At 43.6% G+C, this 25,969-nt stretch overlaps 1 protein-coding gene across 1 annotated transcript in view; it reads right to left on the reverse strand.

The window, feature by feature from the left end:
• Window positions 1-660: 660 nt before the first annotated feature.
• The window catches only part of KCNU1 (potassium calcium-activated channel subfamily U member 1), a gene marked incomplete at both ends in the record, with an annotated part of 44,103 nt that continues 18,794 nt past the window's right edge, over window positions 661-25,969 (reverse strand). Inside the window, 3 exon segments of the mRNA XM_082495838.1 lie at window positions 661-942; window positions 3,141-3,275; window positions 12,040-12,263. Of these exon segments, the coding sequence (XP_082351964.1) occupies window positions 661-942; window positions 3,141-3,275; window positions 12,040-12,263 (641 nt within the window).

The following is a 25,969-nucleotide window of genomic DNA, read 5'->3' on the forward strand; positions in this document are numbered from 1 at the left end:
CCTGCAAACTCTCCGAAATCCCTGCCCTCAGCAGCACTACTAACTTCATGCTCCAGCAGCTCTCTAATGAAGAAGGCTCACTTGTAAAGATAAATCACATCTTAAGTGAACGTAAGAGTCTCATACAAGCGCCAGTAAGCACCATGTTCAGGCCACACACCAGTTTGCCTCAAATGGCCTTAGCTGCCCAGAAGATGTCTAAATCCAATATAAAAATAAGTAATTCAGGTTGCGTATAACAGATGCCTAACTTCAAAGTCATGACTACTATCTTTTGACTTACAATTTGAGATAAAGTATACTTGCCTATTCTTGCACAGATTGGGCTCTTCCATCAGGCAGTACAGCCCAAAAGAGAGTACTCCAAATAAGTCTAAAGCTCTGCAGTAAACGTCTCCAAAGGAGTCCTCCTGCTATTAAAGAAGCAAAACCACTCTTGTCTCAAAAGAACCAAATTAGAGGACTCAGCTCAATACTAAATCACTTATTTTGTCAACTATCATCACTATTCACTACTTTCAATATCATAATATTTGGCAAGAAAGAAAGGAAAGAAAATGACTGGTCCCTCATAAGATTAGAATCTAGTATAAAAAAAGGCTGACCTCTGCCTCTTCGAAATACAGCTCAAGCTACACACTGAGATTCAACTGAATGAGACTAAACTTCAGGAAATGACAATCCAAAAGAAGCAGCAGCAAGGATGAAGGCCTCGCCCATGAAGCGGCACTCGGTGGTGGAACTCACCGTGACACCCATTAACCACCTCTCGGACAGCGGCAGGAGGGCAGTTCGGCCGACTTGGGAGGCATTGTGGCTCAGGTTGTCAGGGCTTCTGCACAGTCTGCGGCCCTCTTTCAACAGCTGCTCCCCCAACGCCGGGCTTGTCCCACTTGTCACCAAAGGCTGCAGCAGAGACAAGATGTGATGGCTGTAGTATGGCTGGAAAGGAAGAGACAATGAAAAGTCAAAGACAAGAGAGTATGCCTTGGAAAGGAAAACCAAGTTTTCCAGTGAAAACCTAGAGGGAGTGATCACAGACACTTTGGAGTTTTTTATATACCTGAAGTAGTTCGTAATTACGGTTAAAGTTTTCTGCTCTTACAATAGAACGCACTAAGCTGTGTCTGAAACGGAGATTTTGAAAGGCACAAACGGCATAAATGGGGTGAGTGTGGGGGCGCGTGTGCGTGCGAGAAGCCTGGGCAGGAGCTGCGATGCCACCTGGGTAGGAGCACACTGTGCAAGGTGAAGCTGAGGAGCACAACTGCCCTGCCCAGCATTGCAGGGTCCGGCTGCAGCAGGAAACTCTCTGTCCTTGTAGCTGCCATATTGTTTTGAAAACCTCTCTCTGCGCCCATATCTCAGTCAGTGTTTTTTGGAAAAAAATTACCATAGTTTATAGTCAGACTTGAGGCAAAAAAAGGTCTAGAGTCTCCCATTTTTATTATTTTTTTTTTTAATCTAAAAGTGTTTCCTCTGCCTGCAGTGCATCAAGTAACTTATTTTCCACCCTTTCTCAAAAAGCTTTCCTACATAGAGGCACTTCGTGGAATCTGTCACCTGCATTTGCCTGAGTAAAGAAACTAACCAAGCTGCAGAGAAGGAATGGTGTTACTAAATCCACGCTCAACTCAAATCCGCTTAAGAACATCCGACCATATTGTCGGGCAAACGGGTATAATGCTGTTAGAGTAATTCTCAGTCTTTTAAAGTAAGGAGCTATAGTCCAGGGTTATCCAGGAGTGATACAGCTTCGGGGGAATCTGCACTTTACATATTTAACAGAAGCGTGCTGAGCTCTTTAACATATCATTGCTGTACTTTTTGACATCAAAAGGATTGCATTTCCATACTTGGATGAATTAATAGGATTTGCATGTCACCCTCATTCTGTACTTTCTTTGCTGAGTTACACTGCAGGAATTTGAAAGGCGGGGAAACTAGAGAGGTATGCATGTGTGTGCGTACTCAGGAAACAACACACTGCATTTAGAATGGGTCTTGAAGCTGACTTTAAAGGAGCAACATTTCTCTAATGTGCCCATGAGATGTTACTTCTTTGCCAGTTGACGTTTGGTTACAGCTTCAGACAAGCAGATTTCCCGGGAACACCTCTGCACACAAAGGCAAGGCTGGAAACCTCCCATCACCAAGCAGGTGCCCCATCCCATTGGCTCGTGTTGCTACTGAGCTTTTAAATCTGGTCCTGTATAGCTTAGGAACCTACAGCTGGATCAGGAAGGGAACTCGGGGCTCGTTAGAGTACCTAAGTCCTAATGATCATGCTCATCGAACTGTTTTCTGCCTATTGAGACCCCAAGAGTCACGTTGAAGCAAATGCCCATTCTGCTTTAGGCTTCCAAGGGGTAACGTTTCACTTTACAGACCACATTCCGTCGTTCAGATTCTTCTGCCAGTCTCCTTGCAGGCTAAGGGAAAACAGCACTCCTGCTCCGAGTGTCTTGAGAAATTTCAACAGATACAGCGATCGCAAAAGGAGGTGATATTGGACTGCTGAAGGTTCCCTTCTCTTTCTTCTCCAGTTCAAGCATCTTTTCCCTGATACTGGAACTGCTAAGCAATATCATATTTCTATCCATCTTCACTGCATTTACAGAATGACTGAATCCAACCTAAGGTGCCCCTCTACTTTAAAGCAGTTGAGTGCTGATCATTCCTGGACAGACTTGGAATCTTACGCTTGAGTGAAATTTTATCCTTTAAGACAGGTCATGCTATGCCTCGAGTTACTTTTACACTTGACACTAGCAGTCATTAATTACCATCTGGCTGATTGACATATCAGTGAGTAGCAGCAATATAATACTTTCCCTAACACTGAAGCCTTCTCAGAAAAGCGTAACTGGACTTGACACACTTATTTGGGACTGCTTATCCCTTGGAGAGATTTGTTTTGTATTTATTCAGTTTCTGTAAAACTGCCACCCAAGCACTATCCCCTTGGACATGAGCTGAGAGCGCGGCATGTGGAACTCGGCTGCAGCGCGGGGAATTGGGGTGAGGAGGAAGAAAGGGGCTTTCAGAAAAAAGAAGGCAGTTTTGGAAATGCCAGCTTATGAGCTGAACTGCTGTTTTGCTGCCAAAATCCTGGCTTAACTCCACAAAGTGTGACCCACCTGTGTGTCACCACTGACAGTATCACTCAGAGAAGATAGCTCCTGCGGGGCCACCGGTGGAGGAAGGCTGCTCTTGCTCTGGAATTCAGAATTGCCGCTGGGAGCCTGACTAATGAACTGGGCATTTGGTGAAGGCTGTATCAGAAAAGCAAGGAAGAAAGAGGAAACATCTTAGCAACACAGACAAGCCCTCTAGAATCAGAAACAAAAGTTAATAAATTTAGTTTGCCATTCTGTGTCTGGCACTACCCAAAGCATGCAGCATTAGGAAAGAAAAGAGGAACAAAATACTCCGTGCTGCTAACTGATTGTGCAATGGCAGACAAAAGACACAGAATCCTAAAACTAAGTTTAAGAAATCAGATCATAATTAATTCACCTGCTTTGAAAAAGAAAGGAATAATCTAATTTCTTCCCCTCATTTTCCTGACTTAACAGAAATATAATTACTATTTCTATTGGCTTAAATTGGGGTTACAAAGTTCCTTTTACAGCTGTCCTACTTCACAGGGATCTTCACTAGTTTGTCAACCTTATTCTCGCTGGCTGAGATAGTCTTGCAGAATTCCCCCTCCTCAAAGTGATTCCTCCTTAACTTTCTTTTCTGTTTTCAGGGAGCTGCCGAAGTCCAGCCAGGCAGAAGGCCCCTGCTGTGCCACTGAACCCGCTAGGTTTGTCCTGGCACTCATGTACTACCAGTAAGAACGCTGAGGAATGACAGCGGCACAGCAGGAGACTGAAAGGAATTGAGATCAAGAACCCATATCTTCCCATTAAAAAACGGAGAGTGAGCACAACTAACTCTATGTGAGTAATGACTGATTTCTATTATGTCCCCTTGGGTCAGGAAGCATTTGAGTGCATCATTTTTAAAGATGACTAAAACTAGCCAGAATCACAATACTATTAATGTCTCCTGTTGTCTTGCAGTGTTGGTGTCATCCTTCAGCCATGTACTCTCAGTACAGATATTTCACCTACCCTGGATTTTAGCATTGGCCCTGCATCTGGCATTAATCAGCGTGACTCCACTCCAGCTTACAGTTGGCTAGGAAAAGCATTGTTTAGCAGCCACAATAACAGATCCACTTTATTTTTCCACACCATTCTTTTTCTCCTTTATATATTTACAGGATTCTTAGTTCTTTACAGATCACTTTGCTGTTTCTCTCCCAGATCTCTGTCTCCTTACGATAAGGGTTTCTAGATTTGATTGTTTCCAGGGAATAACCATTTATAACACACCTCTGAGCCCACGGACCACCTCACAAATTCAGAAGATGCTTGACACATTGGACTGTCCTCAGCTTGGTGGATCTGGGCCCGCAAAAACCCCGTGCAAAGCCTGCCGTTTAACGGGCCTCACATCAGCTCGATGCGAAACGGCCAGTTAAGCATTTCTTATTTTTCTGTGTTTCTCACCGTTGGGCAAGGAGAAGCAGCAGCGTGTAAGACCACGGTGGCAACACACACCTCTCCTGCTTCCTCAAGGCGACATTCCTACCCAGCCCCCTTTTGAGGGGTGCAGGCCCTCAGCTGACTCTGTCAACTCTGTCCCTGACTACGTGCTGTTACCTCAGGAGGTGCCGGGGCACAGCACGCCTTTGGGACCACAGCACACCTCCGGGACTGCGGGGGCTCCGGCACGCCACCCTAATCACGACGGAACTGTGGCAGAGGCAAGTCAAGCTTGGCAGCTCTGGCTCTACTGAGACACCACGCTGCTTCCTCTGCCTGCCAAGAGTCATTGCAAAATTCCTTCTGACTTTAACGGTGACAGGGTTTCAACTGAAGCTACGAAGGGTCTTAGCTTCTTCTATGGCAGGTTTTGAGCAGGAACAGTGCTAGCAACGTGTATCATACTGCTGGCTTTGGTGGGTCAAGACACACCGAATGATACAGATGGCCCCTGGTCAACGGTCAGTACACTGCGAAATAAGAAATTGCCTGGAATGAGCAAAGCTGTCCTCAGTGGCCAGTCCGGCCCAGACCACAACAAAGGCCCTCACAACTGAAGGCACGTTAGTATTACCCCTCTCAGCTTGTTTCTGGAGATAGGCACAAAAGTGAGCATTCGGCTAAATCAAGGTCTACCAGAGGGACTTACGGGAAGCTTATTCAATCACAAGAAAGCTCCAGCTGTTTTTGTTTAGCTGTTTTGTGCTTCCAGGTTTTAAATTCTTGGGGTTATTTTGCTTCCTAGCCCATCCCTGTAACTCCAAACATATTTCTGTGCTATTCAAGACTACAGCAGGGGCAGGCATCCATGTGCTTAGGGACTGGGCTCGATTCATTATTTTGTCAAAGATCTGACATGACTAAAATCCAAGTCATGTCAACAGATTGCAGATGTTTTCCCCTCCACTGACACACCACATCCTGTAGGGAAATCACAGGGGTGCAATGCCTGTCTGAAGACGTTAGCTTGACTGCACAAGATCTTCTCAGAGGAGCTGGGCCTCGGTAGCCAGCTCAAAACATTTCTGAGACTTTTGGACACAGCAGAAATAAAAGCTTAAACTACAGCACAAGATATTCAGACATCACTCTGGGAAATTCAAGAGTTCTGGAATAACTTGGGAGGAGGCATCATTATCTTATTATTTTGTGCTTTTTTTTTTTTTTTGCAGTAGCTCCTCAGTGTTTCAGTCTAAAGAGCACACTGGACTGAACAGCCCATTGAGGTGCTTAACTGCTTCTGGGACACAGCTCATCAGGTACAAGTTTTGACTAAGCAGTACACCAGAGCTTCATATAAATAAGATATCGCCAGCGCCTGCTGCTGGCCAAGGCTGCTACCGGCCAATACTAGCCCTGTTCCAGCTGCAAACCTAGGGAGAACTGGAAAGCAAGGACCCCACACATGCCAAGTGCAGTTACAAGCACTGCATCAAAAAGTAAGAAATTAAAAAAAACAGACACCCTGCGTGAGTCAGGGGCCAGTGATGACGCCTGGCAACTTGCTATGCTAATTCCATGGGTCAGCACTGTAGATGCAGCTACACAGTCACGGCCCTCGGGACCCGCAGCCCAGCCACACCACTCTGCTGTGACACTGACTGCTGTGTCACTAGTAATGAGTTAATCGGTGCCCATGTTCTAATTAACAGACCCAGTTTGTAACCATCGGGAGATGAAGACAAAGACAGCAAAGAACTCCATGGGTGACTTCAGTTGTGCATGCAGGCCAGAGAGGCTGAGGCTGTGGGATAAGGACAAAGGTGTTTGGGCTCTGGAGCAGAACACCAGCACTTTCTGTCCACCTCGGTGTGTACGCGGACCCATCCGAGCTCTGCACCCCAAACAGTCACTGCACAACGCCTGGTACTGCAGGGAGTTTGGAACAGTCTCTGTTCTTTCACAGCCACTTATACAAATGAGGAAGCCTGCAGCGACCCCTCGTAATCGAGAAGAGGAGGGGGGAACCATCACCAGCGTATCAGAAAGGGGAGGGTTGGAACATAGAGAATTAGGCCTTGATTCACCCCGTTTGTTGTGAGATGAAAACTGGGCATACAGTCTCTCTCAGTGCTTTTAAAAATCACCAGAGAGAGGAAAGCGTGGCCAAAGGCCAAGTTAGATTTCATCTGGGCAGAACTGCCTTTGGTGATGCCTCTTTCTCCACTGAAAATAGGGGTGAACTAGGCAAATACGCTTCTGATTTATTGACCTTAGTGAAGTACGTCAGGCTAGGTGGCACGAATGCAGGCCGTGTCACTAGAACTAAGACCTCCCAAGGTCCAGTCCAGTAGAAAAAAAAGCCCAAGGACAGTATCTTTCTCCTAAATAGATGCTTTGGAGTTTTGCTACACACAGAGACCTTTGTAACACTTTGTTATATTTATTCTCCTGATAAACCATCCTGACTCCTTCAAAGCCAGTGAATTAACATCTAAGTCAAACCTTTTAATGTTCCTTGGACATGTAGTGCTTGTCGCTTTCTGCCTGTGAATTCTAAAAAGGGCCTGGGGTAAATAAATAATGCAGCATGCATATTGCTTCTGTGAAATTTGTTCCTAAAGAATAACTTACTCAGCTCTGTAGTGATGGGGATCCTTTTATAACATGGCTGTGATTGATTCCCCAGTGCTCTCGCTCTGAAAACAGCATCTGTAGAAACAGTCAATAACAACATGAGGAGAGAAGGAAGTTAGCAGAAACAGAAAGGGGCGGGGGGAGAGAAAAAGAAAGAAAGAAACCAAGGCACAATGGTTCAGATGGACAAAGGCAGGAAATCTCATACCTATGCCTAAAAATAATATCATTGTCATGCAAAAATCCCAAAGCCTTTCCTATATTTAGAAAGTTTCTTGCCTTGGTTTGCTTTTCCAAGGCTCCCTTTATTCACTCAGAGCTTCAAAGGATTAAAAAAGAAAAGCTCTCCTGGGAGCTGCTTATTGACATCATAACTAAAATATAATTACCCTCTGTGGAGCAGCAGTGCTGGTTAGTGCTGTTTGGCGCAAAGCCCCCACTAAGCCAATTTGCACTCAGAGGGCTTTTGAGGGAGGGGGTTGTGTTTCTTCCTTCCCCTTCAAGAAGGCTGTACATAAATAGATGGGACATGTGCTGTAGGAATGAAAGCAAAAGCATATACCATAATTTTTTTAAAACCTGGCAACCAAAAAGACTTAAAAGAGAAATCCAGAAGTTCCTAGAAGCATGTGTCCTTATTTCCTCCCAGTTCTCACCAGCTAGCTGATTTAGTAGAATCTGTACCAATTTGAAGTCTACTCTCCGTGTTGTGATCACATTGAATCTTGTCTCCCTGACCATTATGTCTAAATTTTTCCTTTGCTACCTAGCACAGCATCTGGGTAGCCGAGTATTAATAGTGCTTATTGCACAAGATAGTATCAAAGTCAAAATGATGGAAAGATTTTGCTAGAAATGGAACTTCTTCCAGTTCAGACACTGTATAACAGATCCTCTCTGCTCGGAGAAGCACGTGAACACCGGAGGTCCTAGACGGAGTGTTGCTCTATTCAACCACCTCTGAGGATAGGCAATAGACTGCCAAAAAGCTCAGAGATGTCAGGCACCATAATCCCTCAAAAAGTCTGAAAAGTCCTGAAAAGCTGAAAAAGTCCTTCCCAAGTACAGCAATGCATCTCTGAATGCATGCTAGTGGCAGCAACTGAATGCCTGAAATGAATCATTGCCATTATTGTACCCTTCCATGCACTGTGCTGGTTGATTTGAATGTACGTCTGATCATTGCCTGCATAACTTTTTCTTATGTCAATATTTTTGCTATGAAACAGTACACAGAGCTCTACCTGAAATCTCACAAACTGGCAGGGTGCTATTACAAAAGATTACTTAATTGCAGATTACTACTGTACATTTGAATTTCAGTATCTTATTAAGTTGTCAGATTTAATTACCATTATATGTTTAGATTCTGCCACAGATTATTTAGTTTGGTACCTAGGTTTGCCAACCTGTTTGCTTTGTGACATGACAGGGTGATAATTACAGCATTACTGGAAAACCTAAATTTTTCCACGGGAAAGACTAGAAGTCCTTGGCATCAGCACTGACCCTAGTAAATGCTCATTCTTGCAAATGTAAGTAATGTTTACCTCTGTGTGAGTCTGTTTAATTCTTTACCCTGTGAGAGAGGTAATGGGCAGAACAGGCCTGGGTTTGTTGGGTGTGCAACGCTCACAGCGAAGTCGAAAACCACAGGAAATGCAATTGATTTGGGCTTTGTTACAGTCTCCAGACTTTTGTCTTCTCAGAGATGAGTTCCTATGAAGTAACAATGGCGGGAGGGAGGACAGAGACAAATAGTGGGAGTAGCAACGTGTACATTCTGTTCCCCCTCTGGGCACCTTGATCCCAAACTCGGTGGCAATAACCTATGAGTAAATTATTATTCTATAGGAGCACACATTTGTAATGTGTCTGAAGACCTTCAGGGGCAAAGACCTGAAAGAATATAAGACACAGCCTTAATCTTGCAGTTGAATCTGAAAGAGCTTCTGGTACGAGAGTCCTAACCTAAGATTTTGCTCGAGCAATCTGATCTAGGGGAAGGTGTGTTGGAACTACATGATCTTTAGATGGCAGGGGTGTTGGAACTAGATGATCTTTAAGGCCCCTTCCAACCCAAACCATTCTATGATTCTATGAAATAACTACAGCAGCAATGAAGCAAATGGGCTGGCTTTTTTAGCAAGTCCTCTAATGAGCCTATAAGGAGAGAGAGCTTATTTTTACATGAGCAGATTTAATGGCTGACTTGAAGTAGTGAAACTTGTGTTTTAGCCTTATTTTGCAGATATATCTTTACTCACTGATGATGATATCCCGTAACTGAAGGCTGCTTTTCTCTCTGCAGAAAACACTGTAAATCTGAGGAATAGCCTTAACTGAGTAGCCAGAGATTTATTAGACTGGAATTGTAGTCAGCTTATAGAGCAACAATTCACTAACATCGAGATAGGCAACAGGTGCCTTATAAACATGCAAAGGGAAATACCTAAAATGGATAAACCAGGGTGGGTTTAGAAACACCGTATTTTGTCAACTAGAGTAACACAATGCTGTTATAGTAAATGGTGATAGAATCTATCCTCTCTAATTTGAATCAATCTTTCAGATATAACTGATCACAGTAATGAGTAATAACAAGAATAATTCGCCTTTGTGTATTGCTACATTGTGAGCTTGAATTTGTCCACCTTTAAACTAGCCTGGGAAATAAATCCTGTTATGGGGCTTTATGGTGAGCCTCTAGTAGCTGCCAGGGATGCACAGCAAAGGAGTAAGAGAAATAGAAAAGGCTTTGACACCATGACCCTTACTTGATCCTGCCCCTTCTCAAAGCCAGAAAAGAAACCCAGAAGCACCGATTTCCATGCCCCTGCTCTAATGCCTAGCCCGTACTTTACCCAGGTTCCTGACAGAGGACCGAACAATTTTGATTCCTGATCATACCTGAAAGAAGGTTTTGTGTATTTGGTCTGGTTCTGATGTGCTGAAACACAGCGTTAGCTGTAATACACAAATAACCTTGTGTCTGCCTGTCTCTGCTCCAACTGTTCGGATCACCAGCTTCTTTCTGCACAAGCAGAAATCCTTTTGATACTATTCTCAAGGACCTTGTCACTACAGTACTTGATTATGTTTCTCCCAGTATGATTGAATAAACTTTTCTCTCATAATAGCAAGGATGTTGAACAGATTTAAAACTGCTAGATCCATTTTTCTGATGCAACTCATCACATGCCCATATTCCCACGGGAGATAATGGAAAAATATACGCTTGTGCATTAAAAAAAACAAGACAACTTTTGAGTATGCAGGTGGCAATGGTTCTGACAATGATACGCTTGGTAAATTGCCTAGCCAGCCGTGCCTCAGCTTACCCAACTGAGCACACCTATGTCAGCTTCAGGTCTCTGAGGTCTTCTGCTGGAAGGAGACAAAGCAAGCCAAGAGCTACCACCTCAAAGAGAAACAAGGAAGTACGAACTCTGCGAGGCAGCTGGGGAGGTTTGGATGAACAGATGCTCACATCTCTATTTCCCATATGCACATTGTAGTTCAGAGTTCTGCACTCCATGTACTACAATTTTAAATGCTAAAACAAAAAATGCTGGAGGAGAGTAGGACACTGATTGATAAGATGAAATATCCTTTTTGCTCGGAGTCTCTCCCTTTTCTATATGTAGGTATAAAGATGCAGCAGGTACAGTATTTATATCTGTCACTATAGATGGAGATACATAAATTACATATAAAAGTACACACTATTTACTTTCTCTCTATATAAAATAGTTCCATACATGTTTATATTTATGTAGCAATAAATATACTAGATAAAAGTAATCTATTCAAGTCACAATTACCTCTTACTCAAATATACCTTAGAAATTATTTGTCTTCTGTTCTGATTGTATACCCTGTAAATTGATATTTTTTTCTCTAGTTATTATTTAAAAAAAAACAACCAACCTGTCTTTGCTTCACTCTAATCTTTTCTTTGGCACAGTCATTGTTTTAAAAGCCTAGAATGATAATAAAGTATAAGGAAAACACTTAGGAGAGCCATCCATTTCTCAGCCTGTCTTCAGTTAATTAATACTCCACATTCTCAAGAGAAGGACAAATTTTAGCTCCTTCGCCAAATTAAGGGATGAAGAGATGCAATAAATATTCTACTGGGCTGAAGTCGTTTTTGCTTCCATTGCAGTTCTGAGCTCGAAGCTCTGTTTGTCGGGGAACAGAGGAAGGAAGCATGCTCACCGAGCGGGGCTGAGCTGGACTTACCTTGCATGGATTAGACTTTCAGAGTGGCGAGGATGCTTTCTGTGTCCACCAGGGAAGGACTGCTTGAAGCAGTGGTGTTGGAAAACAGAATGGCACGTGCAGCACAACCCTGGACGTTAGCTGCCCTCTGATCTGCACAGGAGAGCGCACTACCCTGATAAAACCAAAGAAATAGCAATAAGGAGACATCTGAGAAAGCTGAACATTAAGGATCTTTAATGGTGAAAGGTGAACATTAAATTTGTTTCAGTCTCAGCTGGCACAAATGTGTTTTGGAAACATCTCCAAAGTTTGAGCAACTTCGGCAAGGGGGAAGCGTCCAATAAATTGCAAGTCTAGACCTGTGAATTTTATTCTCTGAGCAATCGGGATTAGCTTCTCAGTGCTTCTGTGGGAAACCAGAGTACCAAGACTCCCCCAGAAGAAAAATAAGTATTTAAGAAAGGGAAGTTTCTCAACAATATCTTGGATTCAAGCTCAAGTCTAGAGCCTGAGATAATTTTGGTCCTTTTTGAATCTGAACTGTGCTACATCAAGAGTTTTAAAATGTATTTAGAAATGTGCACGAGAGCTAGAGAAAGGAAGGAAGGGGGAAAGAGAATATGCAAAAAATTCTTACTGAGAATAACCACAGCTTTGGGAAGTTCTGAATAAATTTCCATTCTCTTTGCAGATATTCCAAAGACCTGAGAAAAACAATGTCTTTCAACTCATCAAAAATTAAGTTACTAGCTTTGAAGGGCATCACGAAGTCCTGCAGCCCAATCAGCGGCAAGTTTGCCTCACCAAAGATGCAGCCCAAACATGATGCTGAGGGATCAGTGCTGCTTGGTCCTGGCAACTCTAAATTTCAAACAGAATTCTGCTAGACCAGCTGCTAGGTTTATTTTAGATTTTCTCTTCAGTTAGAAAGACTTAAGCCATTTCTTAGCTGTGTAACTTCTACAGGTGGAATGAGACTATATATATAAAACAAAGTCTCTCCCCTTAAGTATTTGGATTTCAAGTGTATCCTACAGCAGTGAAAAATTCATATATGTTGGCATAAAACATCAAAAATGTAGAACAAGCCAGGAGCTTAATAACGACTTGGGCATGGTGTTTTTTTCCTGGCTAATTGATCATGTTTCTCAAATGAGCTAATTATTCTGGGAAAATGTACTGGGGAGCGGGTACTGCTTAGTGCGGTGCCTCGTGGTTGGTAGGGAGGACAGCGAAGTTGGCCAACGGGGCTTATCAGAGCCACGGCATTAATGTCCACATTAACCCACTGGGACCCGCAGGATCAGTATAGCCCTGCAACGTTCACTCCTTGGCAGTTTTTTTTTTTTCCAAAGAGAAACGAGGGTCTTTGTCAGCGAGAAGTTTCCTGATGAAAGATTAGAATCATAACCAAATTAAATGATTGTCTCTAACTAATTACATTAGTTTAAATTGAATAATGAAACCTTTAGCTGTATTTAATGTAACATGCCTGAAGTCCAACGATTAGTCTGCTGAATGAAGCTAAACAATTAAAAATACAATCTATTTTATAGCTTATTTTATAGGAACGATTGGAAAAACTATTACTGCTGAAATCTGCAGAGGAAACGTGCAATTACAAGACCAACAGAAGCAGTCAGAACAGCGAACGAGCAGCAGGGACAGGTGAGCCATTCTGAAGACACCAAGGAAAGACTTAGGCCTTCCTTCCAACCTGGGGCCAAGCAGCTGGCCGTATCTGACATTTATCATTAATTACTGAAGTCAAGGAAAAAAAAAAACCACATTACTTCTTGAACATCTATGCCGTGTTAGGCTGAGGGTTATAATTAAAAAACCCCACATTTAAATTTAATTATGTATACCTTATGTAAAAGTCAGAGGACCGTATTTTGATATGTGTTTAGATGCCCTGTGTTTCACATGGACATCGAGGAGGAACTTCTGTAAGGTATCCCCACCTAGCCGGCCATGGCTTCCAAACAGACTGAAATGCTGAAGTGTTATGACAAATTCCATGGGAGTATACTTGCGCCTTTAAGCACCCAAACAACTTTAAAAATGTAGCTTTTAGAAAGCCAAAGCACGGCCTGGGACTTTATCAAGCACCCAACTCGCTTCCAAAAATGTACCTGAGACTCCCAGGCCTTTGAGGGCTTGCCTGTCCCAGAAACGCGACTGCAAAGGAAGATACTCCACGAACATGAACTGCAATAGCTGTTATGCACTAATTTCCTTTGTGGACATTCTTAATCCTCATGAGAGCCCCTTGCACAGTCTAGCTTAGATACGCAAAACCACTCAGTACAAAACCAAAGTGGCACATGGGGAGTTAGGACACACTAGCAGTTGTAAGCTTTTTCGTCATGTAAACCCGCCTGTAAGATCTTTCCAAAACATTACCCTTCAATTCACAGAGCTGAGCTTCCCGTCCTATTGGGATATTTGCCCATTTGTAATGACTAATCCTATTTTGGAGGTTGCTGGGCAATAGGGTCCTTTTATTTGCTTGGAAGGAAGCTGCAGCATTTCAAGCAGCATGAATTCCAGCCTGCTACAAGTCTCCCAGCTGGCAGAACAGCTTGAACATTCTGTATTTTTGATGAAATCTTTGATCACCTCATTGCAAGATTTGGTTGCCTACTCTCAGCTCTCTGGCAGCTCTGAGCACAACCTGCCATTTCTAGATGGGACTTGTTCTTTTACGGATTAGACATATTAAATAAATAAACCAAACTGTCTTAAAGATATACAGATCAATAATGTCACAGACACAGGGGTCTGGAAACCCAACATGCGACATTTTAAAATAATATAAATGTCAATCAGACCTTCCTTTGTCCACAGGCCGAGATCCTCTCCCAAGATGGGGTGCCTGCCCTGCTTTAGGCGAACACGGAAGGCATTACTGATCCCTTGTTACCTTGGAGATCTTTCTCTGTTCCCAGGTAACCACCTAAATTACAAGGGAACACGGCCGTGGGATGAGCCTTCAGCTCCCACCACTGCAAGAGTCTCTACACGACCCTGGTCAAGATACTTTATCTGCAGCTCACTCCTGAAAGAGGGGGTAATGGTAAACCTTCAGTCTCTCTCCTCCAAGGCAGGGTCTCTTACTTTACATATGAAATCAAATCAATAGAAATTGGCTGAGATAAGATTGCTAAATAAACAGCAGTAAACTAGAGAGCTATCTGCCCTCCACCCAGATCGACGCATTGAAGCTCCAGCTTATTCTAGGAGAATAAGGAGGAAGACACATGAGGATCCAAAAAGCAAATACACTACACCTACCAGAAGAGCCTCCTGCGGTGGAACCGCATCACACCACTGGAACATTCCTGTTGAATCTAGGATCACTCTGCTGGTCTCCTCTCCTTGGCCATCAAAACCCCTAAAACAGAGAGAGAAACTTCTTAGCTACAGACCGACCTCTCAGCAGGGGCAGCTGCAGTTTACCCAAGTTGAGATCACATCTCCAACTGCTGCTGAGATGCCCTCTTTATGTACATCATAGCTTTCACGTCTCATAGTGGCAATGAAAAATAAGGATGGATGAATCACATATTAACCATGACAATATCGGGGAAAAGGGTTGTGTGGAAGAGGAATTCCTTTGTTGGTGTCAGCTGGCAGAAGGAAAACTATACTGCAAAGTGTTTCCTTGAATTATTGTATTAGTTGTGATGTTTATAGCTGTTTGGTCCCTAGGACTATTTTAAATAACGAGTTCTTCAGTGGGGACGCTCATTGAAGCAATATTTATATAAACATGGTCTTGATTAAGAGCAAAAAGAAGTCAGCAGGAATTTTCCCCTTGCCTCCAGGGACTTTAAATTAGGCCCTTATTGCAGGATATTCTTAGAGGCAAATTTCAGATACGTAGCTGTGTTTTAGAGCATTGTGTTAGTTCAGAAGCAGCAACAGGGTGATGTGAAACAAAAGCCATTCAATCAGATGCTGCTCTGAACACCAAACTGTTTCAAAGGACTGCTACAGAGCAGAACTGCTGGGGAAGTCCTGTCGAACAGCAAAGGATTGCTCACGTGTCTCCTCGCGGCCCGGGCATGGGCAGGAAGAGACCTGGAATCTGCTGGATAAACCATTGGCATAAACCATCTCTCTAGCTGTACCGTAGGTAGAGTCAGCCTTGAACAGTTGGCTCAAGAGTTAGGTTTATTTAATCACTCTGTAACTGAAATCACAACGATCACTGAAACTCGCCACCTACGATTACAGTACCTACTGAACACAACAGCTTCAGTAGAGCTGCATGACCAGACATGGGTTTGGTCCTGACACTCTTTTTCATGTCCAATTTGTCCTTGTCTATGCGGTATTGGGTGAGATTAACAGAAAAGAGAGAGGGGATTTCGCTGGGGGAAGGTGTCATTCATTATGAAGCCTGCAAGGTGGGTCTAGCTGTGCCCTGCACAGACCAACGCACGCTGGTACTGGGTTTAGCACTTCTCAGCACAGCATTAAGGAACCTGAGAATTTCCACCATTTTTGCAAATGGGGCTGGGGGTCTGCAGCTTGTGCCAAACTCCATGATGCCATGGCTATACAGTTAACCCATCCCCAGGATAACTACTTATGTCACAGTCATTTCAATAACTGCAGCATAGCTGTAGAGTCTTTCCCATCCCATGTGAGAATTCAAAAACCAGGTTGGAACTTCTTCGCAGTTTCTGCCTGCTCCCTAGGTCTTAAACTAAGGGACTAATAACAAATCCCAGCACTGATCATACTAGAATAGGTTACCTTGTTCTTCTAAATTAATATATTACTAAGTTTTATAGGTGTTCACCTATCTTAAATGCAGCACAAGATATAAAAGCCACAAAAGGTCTACTAATGGCATTGACATAAACTGTAACGACTGACTTCTGCCTAGTTGATCTCCAGTCTCCTCTGCAACATGCTTACGAAGTGCTGGGTTTGACTGCAAACCCAAATCTGGAAACTGGTTCTTTCCAGCTCTGCAGCACCTCCGATCTCTGTTCCCTCCACACTACCACAGGATAAGAGAGAATGGATTGCCTACAGCAGATCCAATTCAAGCATCATCTGACCTTTAATGCAGACAAGTAGCAGATAGTGCAAAGCAAAGTGCAAGCTATGCCTGATGGAGGAAAGCAGAGAAAAGTCTTTCCTTCAGGCAAGAAAGGCACCAAAGAGGTAAAACAGATCTCCGTGCACTGGCTGCTGCACTGCTGCTGCTCAAGAGGAGGCAGGAGCAGCAGGCACTGGCAGCTGGAGGTAGCCGAGGGGAAAAGAAAGGAAGGACAAAGAGAAGGCAGCGTGCTCCGGGTGCCAAATGGCTCATGACAGCTCTGCTCCTCTTACAGACTGGTGGTCTCAAGCTATGAGGCTTCCAAGCTTTTTCCAGGCCCTTTCGCTGAAGTCCATCGATCTCCAGAAGTTCACAAAGCACAGCCAAAGCCACCACACCGCCTATCCCTGTTGCTCTCTTCTGCTGCTTGCACAGTTCTTGCTCTCAGCAGCATTTGCAGCAAGAAGTTTCACAGGCAAACAGCACGTTGCACGAAGCATTTTTTTTTATCAGCTTTGAACTGCCCACCCATCAGCAAAATGAAAGGTAATTTTGCATCTCTGACAAGGGGCAGGGACGGGCTTCAAACCGTCTCTCCTCAATTTAGCAAGCTAGTACAAAACTGAGGGGAAAGGGGAGCAGCACCCCTTTAGATCTCTGCAGGGTCTCTACACAGCCCCGTGCTAACTGCAACCAACTACGTCCATTAGCCACACATCTCCTCCCCACACAGCCAGTCCCTGGGCCAGTGATTAAATAGTATTTTGGCAAGTTAGAGACTATCTTCTCACAAGCTCCCTTACTTGACTCACATTTACCAATCAATCAATGTATATAGCTCTATCATAATAAAGCCATCATCTATATACACAACCTGTCAGAAATGACAACTCCTCATTCTAATATTATGGGAATATATACGCCTCGGAGAAACACCTGTTGGATCCCTAAAGTGGGAGATAGAGAGAGAAGACAGCAGGAAACCCACTTCATAACAGCATCCACCTTGCCAAAGCCACGCAGGTTTTGATTTAACAAGCCATTCTTTTGTTAAGGGTTCCTTCTGCCACGATTCTTACGAAATCTGATTTTCCTGAGAGACTCGTAAATCATCCTGCACTGGACTCTGAGGAGCTTGAGGATGAGGGCACTGGAACTGACATGCTGTAGTACCCAACAGAGAGACAGAAATAGGCTCTGATTGAGCAACAGTCACTCACTACAACCATTAGCAGGTAATCTGGGTCACAAATTGACTGCGCTGTGGGTGCACAGTTATCCCCGTTGACTCTGCATGAGTCTGGAAAGAAAATAGTTGCATTCGCATGAGGCCGTGCATTGCCATGTCTGCGCCACCTTTCTTTCTCTATCACATTCTTATTTGAGGCCTTTACCACTTACATCGCACTGAACAGAATAACAAAAAAGCACAAGACCACGTCAAAGACCGTATGAGTGGAGCTGCCTTACAAAGCATAGGTACGTTGGACTGTGGGCGTTTCTGAAACGTGGTCCTCCTGGCTGAACGTTTGAAAATAGTGTTCCACAGTGTCAGGTGAATAAACCACCCGTGTAATCAGTCTGTGCCCAACCCATAGACAAACTGGGTCTATTACAACAATAGCCCACCATTAAACTTGGAGAAAAACTTGGGTTTATACTGCAAGTAACCCCAGTTCAATACCTTCTATGTCATCCAAACTGGCAGTTTGGTCCAGTGTACCAGAGTCAAACTGAGAGTGCTACAACATGGTCAAACGTTTCTTTTTTGCCTCTTTCCATAGCCATGACCCAATATAAATGTCACTCATGTTCCCATGAATCAAAGTAGATAATGTAGCTCTCAGCTACACTAAAAGATAGTCAGACGCATCCAAGATGTTTCAAACTTCATTTGAGGACTAACATAAGTGATTAACAGTTGTCTATAGCATTAGAAGGCAGGGAGTGGAAGTCCTTTTATCAAATTGTTTGCTGCCAACAACTTCCCGCTGACAAGCTATCTTTAAATTCTTCATAATGCCTTTGCAAAGCCCTAAAGCTTTGCTGAATCCCTCGCCTGCAGTCTTCTGACATCAGCTCTTCCACTCCTTGTCGTGGGAAAATGTGGCTACAATGAGTCTTAATGTCATGTGTACGCATCGAGGTCTGTGCTCCTTTGGTTTGCCTTCTGTGCTCTAAGTACAGAATAGCAGCAAATCCTCAGGAACTGGAGCTTATTTCTGTGTCCTAAATTTTGCCCAGAGAGAGATAAAGGGGTAGAAGCCTTCTTACAAAACACCTCGGGACGAGCAAGGCCCGGAAGAGCTGCACCATCAGTTCCCAGAAACCCCCCCACACGAGAAATCTGTGCACAAAAGCCTCCAGAGAGAAAACACCGTTAGGTACCTGCGCGAGGCAGGCAGGTTGTTCCAGCAGCTGGGTCTGGAAGGCCCTGGCCCACCAGCACAAACGCCCTGACGTCCTTCCCCTGCCTCTGTCCCACAGCCTTGGGGATGATTTAGTGCTTGGCATGCGGGCTGTTCAGTTCACATCCCATTTGGGAATCCTCTTACTGTTTTTTTGAATTGCTCCCAGATCCGCACATATGTTAACCTTTTCCTTTAGGGAGGAGTGGAGTTTCACACACAATGAGAATTGCTTGTGCCTGCGAAGGCTGCTACAAAGCCCCTTTTCTCACTCCCAGGACTGCACTGTGAGAACGCGGGGCTTGTCCGGACTTGGCTTGCTCATCAGCATGGATTACATCACTCCAATCACAATGCACCAAAGTGCTTTCCCCACCTCACAAGGAACTACGAGGCTTAATTAATTGACACAGAAGTATTACGTGTCACTGCAAAATATTATAATTTAGAGTATTCCATCCAATAATTAACAAATACATCAGGCAACAAATAAAACCAATCTTAGAAATGAGTAGTTAAATTTTTCTTAATTACATCCACTGAACCAAATCTGCCCCTAAGCAATGCACATGTAATCCCAGTGAAGTCAGTGTGGCTGTACAGAACACACTAAAATAAAAATAGTCTGTAGTTATCATCTATATTAGAATCACAGAATGGTAAGCAACCTTAAAGACCATCCAGTTCCACCCCCCTGCCCTGGGCAGGGCCACCCCCCCCAGCCCAGGCTGCTCCCAGCCCCGTCCAACCTGGCCTTGAACACCTCCAGGGATGGGGCAGCCACAGCTCCTCGGGGCAATTTTTTCCACTGCTTCACCACCCTCAGGGTGAAAATTTTTTTCCTAATATCTATTTTAAATGTCCCCATCTCCAGTTTGAAGCCATTCCCCCTCATCCTATCACTACATGCCCTTGTAAAAAGTCCCTCTCCAGCTTTCCTGTAGGCCCCCCTTCAGATACTGGAAAGCTGCTATAAGGTCTCCCTGGAATCTTCTCTTCTCCAGGCCGAACAACCCCAACTCTCGCAGCCTGTCTGCATAGCAGAGGTGCTCCAGCCCTCTGATCATCTTTGTGGCCTCTTCTGGTCCCACTCAAACAGGTCCATGTCCTTCTGATGTTGAGGGCTCCAGTGCTGGATGCAATATTCCAGGTATGGTCTCATGAGAGTGGAGTAGGGGGGCAGAATCCCCTCCCTCGCCCTGCTGGCCGCACTTCTGATGCAGCCCAGGATGCAGTTGGCCTTCTGGGCTGTGAGTGCACATTGCTGGATTGTGTTGTTTCTCATTCACCAACACCTCTAAGTCCTCATGACTGCTCTCTATCCATTCTCCGCCCAGCCTGGATTTGTGCTGGGGATTGCCCCAGCCCATGTGCAGGACCTCGCACTTGGCCTTGTTGAACTTCATGATGTTTGCACAGGCCCACCTCTCCAGCCTGTCCAGGTCCCTCTGGAGGGCATCCCTTCCCTCCAGCGTGTTGCTGGATATTGTATTGCAGCAATACTTACAGCCCCCACTAAGTTTAGGGACTCCCACATTAGAGTTATAAACATGAACAATAAAGGTAAACTAAATTGAACTGAGAAAACAGCATGGAGAGAGATGTGTAGCATTGGGACTCACAACAGACAAATAGAGAGGCTGAATCCCAGTCTAATAGCCACTGTCCAACACCACATTTTAAAATGGAGCCAAGATTCTCTAATAACAGGACTCCAGGTGATGATGCCTTAAGAAGAACTCCTGATACCTGCGTGGCAAATTCTGAAGAGTGGGCAGCACTGGAGAAATTCAGAATGCATAAGGATAACTGGACTGAACTGTCTGAATGCTGAGCTAGATGTGTTAGGGTCTACTGCACTAAAGAAGCCTCAGTGTCATCTGAGAAAAGACATCTTCTGCTTTTCTTCTCCACTCTCTATTTCTGTATCCGACCTCCATCCAAATCACCTCCCTCAGCTAACACTTTACTGGATAAGGACATGTAGTTCAGCCATAGATATAAACTAGGTGTTATAACTCCAAAATTTTTGCAAATTAATATAGCACAGTTATTATGGGAAAACTGGATACTACTTCTGCAGGCAGATCTTACGCGCCAGAGTTATGAGCCATTGTTTCTGACAGAAAACAACAGCTCCTTATTCATAACATCCCTTGTGAAACCTTTGTTGAAGTCTCTCTCCCTTTCCGAGGTCACAGGAGGGATAGATACAAATGCAGCTGCTTCTCCTTGGCATGGAGAAGTGTATGTGCACATTTTTGTTCTTCCACCGCTACCTGCCCTGCGCACAGGTTGTATTTTAAAAACTAAAGCCTGATGCTGCTACCCACACACAGAAGAGACGCTTGCTTTGATTCCAGAAAGGCTGTTCAGAGAGTAAAACAGCAGACAGCTTGAGTAAGGGTGGCAAAATTCAACTCCTAATTATTACATTAAAACCTTGAAACAGTTGTTATGTATGAAGGGACAAAGCAGAATTTGGCAAACAGGAAGGGAAGAACCAAATCATCTCAATGATAAATAATCTCTGAAGACAACCTTGTCATTTTTGAGAGCATCTCAACAGTTCCCGTTTTTATTTTTTTTGTCAATGCTTATCAAAATTTGCATGGCTAGTTAGTGCGTTAATTTAATTATGAGCAGCATTTATGAACAGCCTGATGGGGGATCTGCAGAGGGCAATAGAATCTGTTCTTGAATTATGAAATTGCGCACACTCACACATCTGGAAGCCGTCATGGGACAGATCGCTGTCTTGTAAATGCGTGTTGAGTGTTACAATATTTTACTAAGCACTCCCAATCTGTCAAGGTTTACAGGAGAGCAGAGACTGGGAACATTTGGGATCATTTGTGGCTTAGAGCCATTAGCTACTTCCACCCACTTATTGTGATGTTATTAATAGCAAAATAATCTAAAGAGCAGAACTTGGCTTACTCAAGATCTTAGATAACAGAAGTGATTTTCACTAAGAGCCAAACCCAGGGAGTCAGGACCCAGCGGGATAACAGACTCTGCTGGGTAGCACAGCATCATTTTTGGCTGAATTGGTGGTAACTTTGTGCGGACTCTGTTCCTCAGAGGATGTCCCTGCGGACGTAGCCTAGCCCTGTCGTTTCAGGTCTGTGTAAGAGGTGGCACACAGTGACCACCCAAGAAATAACCAGAGGAGAAAACGCTATGTGATCAATGTGTGGCTGACCATCCCTTACTAACTGCCCTCTTCAACAACAGTTAATAGTAAGAAGGGCATTAAGCACCACACACAAAAGAGATACATTTACGCTTCATTAAACCACAGACAGTGTAACAAAAGCTATCTGCCAGAACAGAAAAATAGGTGAGCTGTACCCCTACGCTATCCCTATTAAAACTCTAGTTAACTGACTAAAACCAGTGCCTTTTTGCTCATGTGATGTCCAGGGATGCTTCTGACTGCCATATTGGCATTGCCAAGAATAAGTGACATCCTAAATTCTCCTGGACTCAGAGAGCAAGACCAGAACGGCCAATTAGCTACCAAGTCTCAAATCATGTAGAAGTCCAATTCTAGCCTGGCACAGAGGAATGGGTTTCATCCCATGAAAAGCAATTCCTTGCTGAGGAAAGCAGGACTTGGCCTGTGAAAGAAACTTTGCACAAAGTTTCTTCACCTTCTGGAGCCACAGCTCAATGAAAAGATTTGGAAGACTTCGAAACTCCATGGAGCTTTTGGCTTCTTGTTAAGCCATTGTGTATCTGTTTAATTTAAATCCCCATCCAATCGTTAAGTATGGGTGGGTTTTTTTAATGGGTCATTATGATGTGATTTATGACATTGGTGTAATTGTCAGAAGTACTGTGGGTAATTAAAGTATGAAATGCATGCTGCCAGAGGCTTCAGTCACTCTCAGCACCCTCATTAAAAATCAGGAGCTGACCAAATTATAAATAGACTGGTTTGCACAAGTTCACAGGGAAAGCTAATTATGAAACTTATCCTTATGCACTCAGAACTCACACCATCAGTCATGCAAATTCTTTAAGTGATTATACTATTGTATAACGTGGAATCAGATTAGTATGTACAGGTGGGTGCAACTCCAGCTACAATGTGCAGTACGACTATACTGTGCATGGTGAATGCGAATCCCTGAAATTCTTATGCAAGCTTGATGATGGATGTGGGACAAGGGCCTGGGGAAGAGAGAGGTGGTGTATTTTCACATGAAGTATAGAAAAAAAGGCTGAGGAATACAGGGAGATGGAAAGGCTGCAAAGGATAAGGCTCTCTGATCTCTAACAGTAGGTCTCAGAGAAACAAGAGAGGCATGTGAACACAGGGGAAGAGAGCTTCAGAAAGAAGCTGGAATGAACTTTGGATTAGTTGACTAAATTAATAAGGAATGGCGGCTGGCTAAAATCACAGGGAGCTCAGGTGCCAAATGCAGCGAGCATGAATACAAACTGAAGTTAAGGAAAAATTCTGTATGTAAGGGTGGGCAAGGGCCACTTGAAACCCCTCTTTCATTGCCAGTAAACACACGTGGTTTTCATGCAAAGAGACAATGCAGTCTGTACAAAACAAGTTTGGGCAGACGTTGCACAGCACGGAAGCTAGGTTTTCTGTGATAGAAATCCATTAAAATATCTGCTCCATCACAATGATTCGTCAGCCTTATTGGTTGTGCAAGTTTCAGTGAAGGTAACACCTCAGTGTTCCATGAGCAGCATTCAGCCAGCCTTCACCAACAGAACAATTTATTGGGATGCTTAAACACCCTTTTATACCAAGAAGAGCTGTGTTTCAAAAATCATGCCGATTTATATTCTCTGTACCTGCGCAAGATTCTCAGGGCTGGAGATTTGAAGACTGAAACCTTGGGGGAAAGTATGCACAGACGAAGTCTCCCACCCAAGTTTTAACTCGGATAAACCTAATTAACTGCATGTATTTATCAGTTTAACTATCACTTCATCCAGCCTACTACCCTGACTCTGACAAGCAGTCCTCAAAAATACACAGCAAGAAAAATGGGACTTCCCAACACAACAAAAAGTGGAATGCAAAACATTATCACCTCTTCCTAGAGGAGCTCCCTGACTAACATCAGTTCACAAGCTTCCAGTGTCCAAAGCATCTGTTCGTCTTCCTCATGCGTCCCAAACTCCAGAAACGCCATCTGTGTAGTTCAGGAGGGACTCTTTCTAGAATTCCACCTGTGAGGTGTTCAAGAGGTACCTATAGGCATCCCCACCTTTCCATGACTCTGCAAAGCCTCTGAGGTTTGGCTATCACTGAAAAAACACCCCTTCCACATCTCTCTCCCATTCTAGCAATAAAAGTAAAGCTGAAGGAACACAAAACTTGTCCAAGTTGTGAGGTTTTTGCTATGCCAACAGACTGCTAAATTTGCCACAGAGCCCCCACCCTGTAGCGTAAATACCAGGTAGTGATCAAAAGCACAATGTGCCTGCTGACAAAAGGGATCTTGCTCACTGTAACAACACTTTCTCCACCTCTATCTATCTCCTTTTTCTTGAGAACACAGTTTTACACTTGTCCTTCATACAAATAACCCGAGGGTGGGAATTATTCAGAAGGCTCGTGTTTGACACCCCATCTGTTCATTTCTGACAGCGATATATAATGTAAGGCTATAAAAACTTGAAAAATAATGCAACATAAAAAGGGATTGACTCGGCTCCAAGAGGCCATAAACGGTAACAAATACCATTGTATGATTTATTTCATGCTGTAATCTTTACAGTAAGTCATCTTTCAGACATTTCCTTGTGACAGGTTTTAATAATATTAATGCCCAGAGCAATCCAAATCATCGCCAATAGACATATTTATCAAGCTGCCAATCCAAGTAAATGAAATTCTATAAGCAATAATGTAACATGTTTAAAGGAAGCTAATAAAACAAGTCAGGAGAGAAATATTACTGCAAAGTATGCTCTCTGTAATCCAGCCCTGGGTTTTATACAGCCAAAATGCAAATCTTTTCCTCCATGATTTATTGCTCCAAAAATACCAATGACCTTTTCAGGAGCTCTTGCACAGCCCTTCTCACGCATTTATAAAGATTGTGATGCATTCTGCCAGATTAGCTGAGCTGGAGCGCTCACCGTTACTGCCTTGTTTTGCCCTGCCTTTGGATTGGGAAGTGATGGGTAGCATCAAAGTGTAGGATCTTAATTCTTTAAGATTTATTAAGGACTGACAAGCCTTAACATAAGCTTGGCAACTCAGCAGGTACTTACGAGCAATTATCCAGGCACTAGATAAGTTACAATTAACAGGGAGCTAAAACTTGGTTCTTTAACCTGGTTTCCTTTTTAATCTAATTCAGTTTCTACTGATCCATTGCTTGGCTGAAGTGCCTCTACACCAGGGCAAAGGGAAGGAGACGTTGCGGAGCTGTGTACACGTGGAGCCTTGCTCACCAACATTCTTCTATGCCTCACTGGAAACTTAGCAGGAATGAAAAACAAGAGTCAACACTTCAGAAAAACATACACCATTAAATTTGTCATGCCTTAGGCAAGAACGTGTGGAAAAACCATGCCTGGAAAAGCAAGTGTATCGATGCAGGGGCTCAGAAGTGCTCAAGGAATCCTAGCGGGTCTTCGCATAGTCACTTCTGGAGGAGCTTTAGAGGTCTTAGGGTACTTTTGTATTGGTGTGTGACTTTTTTTTTTAATGACGCTAATTAAGTTCTTCCCCTGGATATAAAGATCTGCTTATTTTCAGTAGAGGAAACAAAAAAGGAAGAAATGTACAAGACTTAATGGGTGCAATACGACAGAAGAGATCTTTCATTAAAATAGTCTAGGACACCAGCAATACGGGCAAGACCTGAACCAAGTATGTGTTTTGAGTCTTATAATAGGCCATGCCTAGCTATTTCCCACTATACTTTATTGAATTTCCCCAAATTGTGGTTTGATTACACTTTTCATTGATTAGTCCACATGAAAATCTTGTCTCAATCTCAGATGCAAATTTATGTTTAAAAAAATAATCTGAATTTAAGTGTTTAGCTGGCCAAATGTCCCAATAAACACGGATATTTTCAAAGGGCCCTGTAAAGGGGCAAGAGGGTAAGTAT

The sequence above is a fragment of the Vanellus vanellus genome, assembly GCF_965231255.1.
Source record: "Vanellus vanellus genome assembly, chromosome: 26".
Lineage (NCBI taxonomy): Eukaryota > Metazoa > Chordata > Aves > Charadriiformes > Charadriidae > Vanellus > Vanellus vanellus.